The following is a 10,272-nucleotide window of genomic DNA, read 5'->3' on the forward strand; positions in this document are numbered from 1 at the left end:
GGGAGAGAGACTGACCCACAACCCGGGTATGTGCCCTGACCGGGAATCAAACAGTGACCTCCTGGTTCATAGGTCGAAACTGAAACACCAAGCCAAGCCGGCCGGGATCATTAATATTTTCTTACATTGATTATGTGTTGAAATAATATTTTGGAGATATTGAGTTAATTAAAAATTTCACTAAAATTAGTCTGGCCTTTTAAAAAAATGTGGCTACTATAAAATTTGAAATTACACACGACTCACACCTTATATTTCTACTGAACCAGGCTAGTCTATAGAGTTCTACAATTGGGAGAAATCTCACAGGAGCTTTTAGTATTAGGGAGCTTCAGAATCCCTTTGAATTCATTCGGGACCTGGGCTGTGGATTAAAAAATCCTTGATACAATCAGAAATTGTCACCAAAAAAAGCCCCATTCCCCCCAAAACAAGGGTTTTGGTGTCCAATCCTGATTCACTTAACCCCTCATATCCATTTGTGTCATCTGTACAGTGGGGCTTATAAATACAATGTGCCAGGGACTATTAGGTAAGCGAGTGCCTTGCTCAAAGCATCAGAGCAGGACTTTAGGTCTCTCCTCTGAAAAGGCGGGGGTGGAGGGGACCAAAAGGCATTTCTTAGTTTAAAGGGCGTAACTTGCAGCTGAGCGACACATGGCCAGGAATGGCACCCCTCACCTCGCCAGGGACCAGTTGCGATGACAAGAACCCAGCTCCGGTCCAGGCTCCGCTCCTTGCTCGCTGTAGCTTTGAACAGGTGAGTCCAACTGTCTCAACCTGGGGTTCCCCTCCAGTCCAAGGTTGGGTGAGGCTTTGGAGATCCAAAGTTGTAGTTCTTTGCGGCTCTCCCACCTCACCTGCGCCCAGGACATACCCAGGGGTACAGCGACCTACCCGGTCCGGGACCCAAAAGCTACAAGATCTAATCTTGGCTCTTAGGAAACTAATCAAGAGCTCTTATCCTGGGGCACCTCTGGAAATAAGGTGTTTTACGTTTCAAAGAAATCACTTCCGGGTCAAAATAGGCACGTGGGCGTGACCCTGGGGGTCCCTTCTCACACATACATACCCCCCCCTCCCCCCCAACGGGCGTAGAGTTTCCCGGCTACCCGAAAGTTGCGGTTTTCTGGGTTCCGGTTGTTGACAAGCACCGCTACTTCCCTTTTTGCTGCACGTACGCCTTTGCACATGCCCAGAGCTCTGGTCCGCCGATCCACGGAACACGGTTTTATTACAAAAAACTACATTTCCCAGAAGACGGCGCGAGTAGGCGGGGCTTCATCGCCCGAGAGGAGGGGAGCGGCGCTCGAGTGGACTCTGAGTTTGTGACCTCTTTCTTTTATTTAACACAAAAATGGTGTATCCGCAAGCAGGGCCCCGCGGCCGGGGCAGACCCAGTGCGGATGGACCAGCGCGGCCTGGCCCCTTAGAAGGTGAGGCCGAGCTGCCCTTGGAGAACGAGTGAGCCCCTCCCATGCCCTGCCCCTCTCCTGGAGTTTGGAACTGTCAGGCTTCAGCTCCTACCCTTTCCCAGGTTCAGGACCCCTGTGTGTCCCACGCTGTGGGCCCGGCCGCGCTCGGGGGCCGGGCCGGGCCTGCCTGGCCTGTGAGGATTTGCACCAGCAGGTCGGTGGCTAGCATGTGAGATGGCTCCTCGAAGCCGATGGTCAGCAGCTGCTGGTAATCTCCGGACGGCTGCGGGCACAAAATCCTGGGGGCCCAGGACAGACAGGGCTGGACGTGAGCGCCCTCTGCTTCTCGGGAGCCTCTCCCCTTGGGTGGGACTGAAAGAGGCTGGACTGAAAGAGGCTTTGTTTCAGCTGGTGGGGGAAAGTGGTTTCCTTGTTGATGAGAAACCTAGAGGGTACTAGTTCTGGGAGGCTGAACTACGCATCCCTCATTTGACCAATCATCTACCTGCTCCCCTTGGGCAGGTAACCTCTCTGGGCACCTGTTTCCTTCTTTGTAAAAATGGGCTAGTAGTATAGACCTAAATGGGTTTTACATAAAGCAGTTTTCAGAACATAATAAAATGCTATCGTTATTACCAAGGGAAACAATGTCGGGGGAGGTAGATGGTCTTTGGTAGGGTTCTGCCCCTCCCGCCAGAGCCCATGCCCACCTTGCCATGGCCCTAGCTCCTACCAGGAATAAAGATCATCCTCGGCTGGTCCTAGGGGCACCCATCGGCCGATGGACCACAGCTTCTGAATCTGGGGACAAGAATTGGCCGGACTCTTGCCTGTGTCTTCCCATGTATCTCGATAGCACAGGAAGTAGCTGGGAGGGGAAGAGGCAGCAATTACGAGTGAGCAGTTTCCTAGCTTCTTCTGTTGAGGGCTTTAATTTTGGAGGTGAGGTAGAAACTCATCAGAAGTTGCCTTCAAGTTCTCAGATAGGGATGTGACATAATACTGAGGCCTTTTCTCTCTGCCAGACTACTTTTAAGATGAGGACTTTTATTTTGATTGGGGGATGAATTTTTTAAAAGGCAAGGATGGCCTTTCAAAGGTCCTTGGTTTCCTGTTTGACTTTCCCCACCTCAGTGGTGGTGGTGGTGGTGGTTCAGAGGCCCATACTGTCATTCTCCATAGAGGGGGGAGGGACTTTGATTCTGGTAAGGGGACTCACTAATCCACATGGGAATCTTGCCCCCGGCTGCTGGGGTCTGGGGTAGTTTCCAGGTTCCAGCGCATCTTCTTATAGAGGTACCGGGGGAAGCGGCTGGTGGTGTAGGCAGCAGGGGCACAGTATCTGAAGATGGACACCTCGTGGGAAGGGCTGATGGAGAACTTCCCACAGAAGAAACAGGAGATGCTGGGAAGAGATGGGAGAGTGGGGAAGGAGGTTGTGCCCCAGACCCTTCTACCCTCTGCCAATCCCAGTCTCCCACCCTATTACCTTAGGGGGTCTGTCTCTTCCAGTTCCACAAACCCAAACGATGCATACATGAGCACCAGCTGCTCCAGTCGCAGGGTCAGCTGTTGGGAGATCTCCAGCAGCTGCATGGAAGAGGAGGCATCATAAGATTAGCCGGCCTGCCCGGAGCACCTGCCCCTCCCCCACCCTCCGCCAGGCCTGAGGGGTGAGGAAAGGGGTCTAGGGAACTGCCCCCACACACCCCCTTTCGAACCAGCTCCTGCAGGGCTCCATAGATGGGAGGCACACTCCTTGCAGCTGCCTCCAGGTACAGGAAGTAGGGTTCACACATCTTTAAGAAGGTGGGCATGGCCTTTGCCAGCTGTTCCTTCTGAACTCGGTCCCTGCTGAAGGGAGAAGAAGACCTTTGCTTAGAATCTCTTATCAACCCTCATTTCTCCCATTCTACCCAACCCCCCACTTTTATCCCTGGTCTGGACCTCCGGTACACCCTCTCCACCCCCACCCCCCACCCCCACTCCAGGTCTTTCTTTGTCAGAGCATCTTCCAGGACAACCCTGCCTCACAACTATTTGGAACACCTGGTAAAATGCTGACACCCGAGTCCCATGACTTCTTTTTTGCAGGGTGGAACCCAGAAACCTAGGGTTTAAACAGCCTCCCAGAATCAGTCCCTTTTTCCTTGGGCTGGAATCACATTCTCCCTTTTGGTCTCAAACTGGTAGCCAGCGGGCCAAATCTGGCTCAGATGGGTTTTGTTTAGGCTGCCCAGGGTCCAAAACCTAAGTAAGCCTTCAGTTAAAAACCGAAAAAAGTCCTAGAGATTTGGCAAACTGGTGCCCACATAATAGCAGGTACTCCCTAACCCCAAATAGCACACAGCCCTCATCACTCTTCCAAATTAGATTCCTCATCAGCTAACTTCATTCATTGCCTCTAGCTCCTAATGCTTTTACGTTTGCAACTCTGGTGTGCTCCACCTGCCTATCCAGTCACCTCTCTCCTGTTTCCTTATGTGCGGGGACCCTGGGACTCCGTCCAGCACTACCTGTAGAGCAAGTAGCTTTGGAAATCATCCGCCTTCTTGAGCAGGTAGCGGAGTTGTTCCGTGATGGGGCTGAACAAGGTGTCCAAGGGTAGGCGAGGAGGTGTGGGCCCCGGTCCCGGGGCCAGAGGCTCTGGGGAAGGCGTGGAAGGGGAGGCCTTGGGCAGTTGCCCCTGGACATCCTCCGGTTCCACTTGGGCTGGGTCCCCAGGTCTGCCAGAGGGCGCCGACCACGCGGGGTCTCCGCAGGGTTGAGCCTCAGGTTCCAAGTCGTCCTGGGGCAGCGTCTCCCCAGTGCCGCCGGGGAGGATCGGCCCCACGAACCACTGCTCCGTAGCCATTGTGGGGCTGGAGGAAGGGATCTGAGGCCTTTAAGTCTACACCACCCCGGTTGGCCACGGGTTCGACCCCGCCCGGGAACCTCTGATTCGCCCGGGATCAGAGCGCAGCACCGTCCACCGCACTCCTGCCTCGACCGCTCTGCCAGCGGCGGAGCACCGCGCGGAGTTCACCTCGTTTGAATTTCAACACGTAGGAGGGGCGCGCCGCTGGGGTCCGCTTGAGCGCGCGCTCCAGCAATCCACCAACGGAGGTGGGGTGGGGGCGACCTGGGCCGGCACTGGGGAGATTATGTCTTTGGGGTGCGGTCTGAGGGCCACCGCCTTTCTCTTGGAGGAGGCAGTTTCCTAGGGAGGAGGGGGTCTCTGCAGCGCATTCAAGTCCTGGGGCGCAGGAATATAAAGGAAGACACCTGCTCCCACCCGCAGAGCCTCCGACTTCAGGCCGGAATCGGTATTTTAAAAGCTAACGGAGTGCCAGGCGGGTGGTTGAGCCTGGACCTCTGAACCAAAAGGTCACCGATTCAGGGGACATGCCTGGGTTTCCCATTTGATGCCCAGGAGGCGTGTGCAGGAGGCAGCTGATTCATGTTTCTCTCTCATCCATGTTTCTACTATCCCTCTCCCTTCTTCTCTCCAAAATCAGTAAAAGCATATTTAAAAAAAAAAACAAAAAAAACTACTAATGGGAGTTGTCCTGACCGGTTGCTTAATGGTTAGAGCCTCAGCCCTCGAAAGGGTCTAGGTTCGATTCCAAGTCAAGGGCATGTACCTGTGCTGCAGGTTCCATCCAGCCCTGGTTGGGGCGCTTGGGGGGAGGCAACCATCAATGTCTTGCACATCTATGTTTCTCAATCTCTGCCCCACCTCCCTCCTTTCCACTCTCAAAAAACAACAAAAAACGATGGGAAAAAATCCACCTGTGAGGGTTAACATAATAAATTAAAAAACTAATGCAGTTGAGAGCAACTGCATTAGAACTTAGAGGGACTATCTCATTTGATAAGCCAATCCCTTGTTCCTTTTCTGGAGAGAGAACCTTGTAGCTTGGAGGTCCTGCCATGGACCCTGAACAGACTCCTGCTCCAACCGATTTTTGTAGCTTGCAAGGCTGCCAGGCGTATACATATGAAGCCAAATACTTTAATTATACTTAAACTCTGGGTGAAGTGCTCACGGGTGTTGGGTCCCACCCTGTGTGACCCTGAGCAAGTGTCTTTGCTGTAGGGAGCCAGTTGCCTATCTGTAAAGTGATTTTTACAAGCTCTGCTTCATGGGGCTGCAGAGAGAACCACCAAGGAACTGTAAAGCTGTCAGCTGGTGTAGCTCAGTGGCTGAGCTTCAACCCATGAACCAGGTCATGGTTGGATTCCCAGTCAGGGCACATGCCTGGGTTACAACTGATCCTCAGTAGGGGGCATGCAAGAGGCAGCCAATAGGTGATTCTCATCATTGATGTTTCTATCTCTCCTTCTCCCTTCCTCTCTCTAAAATCAATAAAAACCTATTTAAAAAAATAAATTCCACCCTAACTGGTTTGGCTCAGTGAATAGAATGTCGGCCTGCGGACTGAAGGGTCCTGGGTTCGATTCCGGTCAAGGGCATGTGCCTTGGTTGCTGGCACATCCCCACTGGGGGTGTGCAGGAAACAGCTGATCCGTGTTGCTCTCTCATCCATGTTTCTAACTCTCTATCCCTCTCTCTTCCTCTGTAAAAAGTCAATAAAATATATTAAAAAAAATTTTTTTTAAATAATAAATTCCTTAAAAAACAAAACAAAACCCTTGTTAACCGCTGGTCACTCAACAAACATTTAAGCACCTACTGTTACAGGCACTGTTCTGGGCATGGGGAGATGATAGAACTAAGCTAACATTCCTGTCCTTCTGGAGCAATCACTATTACAGCCGCTGCAAGGCAGCCCATTCACTACCTGGCTCCCTTCAAGAGCAATTCAGTACTAACCCGGCTCTCCCAGGAGGCTGGTACGGTTCTTCCAATACCTGCTTCCCCAACTCCATTGACAAAATGGGACTCCTGGCCTTTTTTTTTCTTTTCTTTTCTTTTTTTTTTTAAAACTTTATTTAAAAAATCTTCGGTGCAATATTAAAAAGCAATACAGCCAGCTGGAGCGACAACCAACAGAAAGAGTAGGGAAGACCCACTGATCTCACCCCACCCAGGGGATGGAGGCTGAGGGTAGACCAAGGAGGGGCCTGGTTGGTGGGGGAGGGAAGAAAGGCCACCCATCAAAATGAACAGGCAGAACAAATCATTTATATAGGAAACATCTGGCTGAACTAAAGATCTATGGGAGATAGGAAGCCCCCATTTCTTTCTTTTTAAATGTCCTAGGTTGGGGGTGGCGGTGGGGGTGGGCCTCCTGGGGTGAAACGAGCAGGCCCTGTCCCACCCCACACTCCTCCATCAGGAAGTCTGGGATGTGCTCGATGCCAGATGTGTGTGTTGGGGAGACACTGGGAAGAGATGAGTAGGGAAGGGTGCCCCGCACTGGAATCTGTTATGAGGGCTGAGAGTGTCCCTAGTCCAACCCCTGGACTCCAGGGGGCTTGGGTAAGATGGGGCTAGAAAGGGTAGGGGCAGGGGTGAGACCGGACATTCAGCCTAGGAGGCCATCAGGGTCATCATCCTCAAAGTGGCCTTGCTGGAGCACCTTGATGTGGTGCTCGTAGATTTTCAGGGCTGGGCCAAGGCGGATGGACAGGCCGGTTAGCACATCTGTCCGCTGCATGAGCAGGAGAGACTTGCCATCTATTTCCTGGGTGGGACAGAGAGAGAGAGAAGAGGGTCAGAGCAGACCCCCACTGCCGCCCTGGGATAGGGGAGGGAAACCGAGGGTTGAGAACTCACCTGTTCTTGGAAAGCTGTGGCCTGCTCCGGGAAGCCAGCCTCTGTGAAATATTCTACCACGTCCATCACTGTCCATTCCACAGGGTCAGCTGGCTTCTCTTTGCGCCCAGAACTGCAATGGACAAGAGGGAACCAGCGAACAGTGATGTTACTCCGGCTGTTACACACCCCTGGGCACCACCCTCTTGTCGCAAACATCCCAACTTACGGACAGCCAAAGGGGGTTCCATCGGCCCCAGGCAGGGCTGGTTTTCCTGGGGGCAAAGGCACGGGGGATGGGGAGTCTGGCCCAGTGGCAGCAGAGGCTGGAAAAGAAAAAGCATCTGCCTGTGACTTTGTCTTGGGGCTTAGTTCTTCCCCACCAGGCTCCCTCCCCCACCCAGAGGGGTCCTTACCTGATCCCCCTTCCTTATTCAGGGCTGCCATAGAGAACACCTGGCGGGTGCCACTGCCTGGTGCTGGCCCCCGCCCTTCATCCTGGCCCTGGTGAGGTCCACAAGGTGTCCACTCCTTGACCCTCTCCTTGGCACTCTGAGGGCCCCTGTCACCATTAAGCTGGTGATGCTGGGCACCTGCAGGACGGTCACCCTCGGGTACCTCAGAGCCTTCAGACACATTGTCTTCATCATCTTCATCTTCATCATCATCTTCCTCCTCTTCCTTCTCGAGCAGTCGCTCTTCTCCACCTCTCTGGTGCCAAGGAGAGAGGCATGCAAAGTTAGCAGCTGTTCTGGCCATGGGCCCAGTCCCTGGGATCCAGGACTGAGCGGTGTACCTAACGGCCACTTTTAATATCAACACGCACTAACTTCTACACATTTGCTCCGTGCCAAGCTCTGTGTTAATAAAGCCCCCAGTAACCAAATCTCATTAAACTCGCTCAACCCCAAGAGGTCGCTACTGTTGTTAAGTTTTACACCGGAGGAAACTGAGGCTCGGAAAGATTAAGTCACTTACCAAGGTTGCTACACGCTGAAATCTGTAGGGAAGCCGCACAAAGCCCAAGCTGCCCGGTTCCTCCCGGGACTTGCACCCCCAACATCAAGTTCACCAGCACCTGCCCACCGCGCGGCGCCTTCCCTACCCAGCGCGCTCACCTTGCTCCGAGACGCGCGGGCGCTGGCAGCCGTCGGCGCTCGTCCAGGCCTATCCCCGCGGGGCAGCGCGAGCGCTCCGAGACGGGTGCGCTCTAGGCGGCCTCGCGCCGCCGCCTCCTCCTCCAGTAGCCCCTGCACACGGCCACGGGTCAGGCGGCCACCGGCACCGCCGCTGCCCCCGAGGTAGCGCACGACTTCCCGCAGGCTCACGGGCCGCGCAGGGCCGCTGGCCCGCGCCGCGCCCCCCTCAGGCGGCTGCTGTGGCTGCTGCGGCGGCGGCTGCTGCTGCTGCTGTGGCGGCGCCGGCGGCTGTGGCGGTGGCGGCAGTGGCGGCTCCCGGGCGGCGACGGCGGGCGGGGGGGCGCGACGCGGGCCGGTCGGAGGCGCCACTGCCAGAGGAGCGGCGGTCGCGGGCGGCGGCGCGGCCAGGGGCGCGGCCCGCTGCGCGCGGGGGCCCGGCTGCACGGGGCCGGGCGAGGGGGGCGCTGTAGTGGCGGCGGCCGCGGCAGCCGCGCGGGGCGCCCGGGCTGGGGCGGCGGCAGCGACGGGCGCGGGCGGCGGCGGCGGGGCGGGCGTGGGCGGCGGCGCGGCGGCCGGGCCCCCGCGAGGGGCGCGCGGCGGGGCCGGCGGGGTAGCTCCGCGCCGGGGTGGCTGGACGCGCGCCGCGTTGCGGTACGAAATGCTCCCCTTGTAGCTGACCCGGAGAACGGCGCGCTGCTGGATCAGTTTCTCGAGCTCGGCGCGCGTGCGCTCCGGCTCCGGGCCGTGCCGCCGCCGCACCATCCGGCAGATGCGCTCCAGGTCCGGCCGCGCCTTGCGCGAGCGCAGCGAGTCGATGGTGTCCAGGATCCACTCTTGGTAGTGCGGGGAAGCAGCGGACGACGAGGTAGCGGCCGCTGTGGTGGCGGCCGCCGCCGTCTCCGGCGGGGGTAGGGCCGGGGGCCCCGCCATACCTCCCGCCCGGCCCGGCTGCACCGTGCGCGCTGCCTCCCTCCCAGCGCGGCGCCCCCCTCCCGGGCTCCCCTCCCTCTGCCGCTGCCCGCCTCCTCCTCCCCCCCCTCGGGGGGGCGCAGCGCCTCGGCGGAGCGGCGGCGGCGCTGCTGTTTCTTTGCAAAAAAAAAAAAAAAAGAGAGAGAGAGCGAGAGAGAGAGAGAAAGAGAGAGAGAGAGAGAAAACAGTGAGAGAGAAAGAAAAGAGAGAAAAAAATATATGCACACACTCGCACGCACGCACACACACACAGACCCGCTTCTGCTGGGCGCGCGCGGGGCCGGGGATGCGAGGGAGGAGGGGAGCGCAGCCGGCCCCTCCCCGCCGCTGCCGCCGCCGCCGCCGCCGCCGCCGCCGCACGCGCGCCCTGCGCCCGGGACACTCCGGCCCCCCTTCCTTCCCTCCCTCCCTCCACCCCGCCGCCCGCCTTCCTCCCTCCCACCCCCACGCGCCCGCTTTTAAGGTGGAGCCCGGGCCCCCCGCCCGCCCCCTTTACCCTGCGCTCTTGCTCACTCCGACCCCCCCTTACAACTCCCGCGCGCTTTTTAAGGAGGCGCCGCGGAGTTGGCGCCGGGGCGGGGGCGGGGGAAAGCGGCGGGCGGGCGGGGGGGGAGGGGAGGGCCGGGGGGAGGGGAGAGGGGGCGGGCGGGGCGGACGGGCGGCGCTCGGCCGCCCTCCAGCCATTGGGCGCAGGACCCAGACGTCCCCGGCGCCCAGCCCCCATCTCCACGCCTCCGAGGCGCGCTCCGCTCTCGGGACCGCACTTACCGGGAACTCGCCGCTCGCGGGCCGGGCTGCCGCGCTTGCTGGGCGCGCAGAAACCTTTGAGCCGCCGCCACTCCAGGGGCCCTAGGGCGCGCTTGGCCTCGCGCTGAGAAGGCGGGGAGGGGGACGAGTTCCGTCACCCCTACCCTTGACCGCCCCCAACCAGGCCCCCACGACTCTTCCCCACCCCATAGCTCGGCTTCCCAGCGCGCCGGCCCGAGTCTCCTTGGAACTCCCTCTCGGCTCAGGGCTGTATGCCGAGGGGGGCGCGATGCAGACTTGG

At 57.8% G+C, this 10,272-nt stretch overlaps 2 protein-coding genes across 2 annotated transcripts; both read right to left on the reverse strand.

Moving 5' to 3' along the window:
* Positions 1-1,539: 1,539 nt before the first annotated feature.
* LOC307100134 (UPF0575 protein C19orf67 homolog) lies at positions 1,540-4,275 on the reverse strand (the record flags this gene model as incomplete). Its single annotated transcript, XM_079772456.1, has 6 exons — positions 3,932-4,275; positions 3,125-3,269; positions 2,905-3,005; positions 2,635-2,820; positions 2,149-2,283; positions 1,540-1,714 (listed from the first exon to the last, which is right to left on the reverse strand). The coding sequence occupies exons 1-6, from the start codon at positions 4,267-4,269 to the stop codon at positions 1,540-1,542; spliced, it is 1,080 nt and encodes a 359-aa protein (XP_079628582.1). The 5' UTR covers positions 4,270-4,275.
* A 2,049-nt stretch (positions 4,276-6,324) lies between these two features.
* SAMD1 (sterile alpha motif domain containing 1) lies at positions 6,325-9,625 on the reverse strand. Its single transcript, XM_079773115.1, has 5 exons — positions 8,235-9,625; positions 7,533-7,827; positions 7,346-7,442; positions 7,138-7,249; positions 6,325-7,045 (listed from the first exon to the last, which is right to left on the reverse strand). Exons 1-5 carry the CDS (start codon positions 9,183-9,185, stop codon positions 6,887-6,889), a joined length of 1,614 nt encoding a protein of 537 aa, XP_079629241.1. The 5' UTR covers positions 9,186-9,625; the 3' UTR covers positions 6,325-6,886.
* Between the last annotated feature and the right edge of the window lie 647 nt (positions 9,626-10,272).

This window comes from Cnephaeus nilssonii (assembly GCF_951640355.1).
Source record: "Cnephaeus nilssonii genome assembly, chromosome: 5".
Taxonomy (NCBI): domain Eukaryota; kingdom Metazoa; phylum Chordata; class Mammalia; order Chiroptera; family Vespertilionidae; genus Cnephaeus; species Cnephaeus nilssonii.

Coding starts and splice junctions, on each gene's coding strand:
- SAMD1 (XM_079773115.1), bottom strand. CDS start 9,185: ATGGCGGGGCCCCCGGCCCTACCCCCGCCGGAGACGGCGGCGGCCGCC. Junction 7,443..7,532: donor GAATAAGGAAGGGGGATCAG/GTAAGGACCCCT, acceptor TTTCTTTTCCAG/CCTCTGCTGCCACTGGGCCA. Junction 7,250..7,345: donor GGAACCCCCTTTGGCTGTCC/GTAAGTTGGGAT, acceptor TGTCCATTGCAG/TTCTGGGCGCAAAGAGAAGC.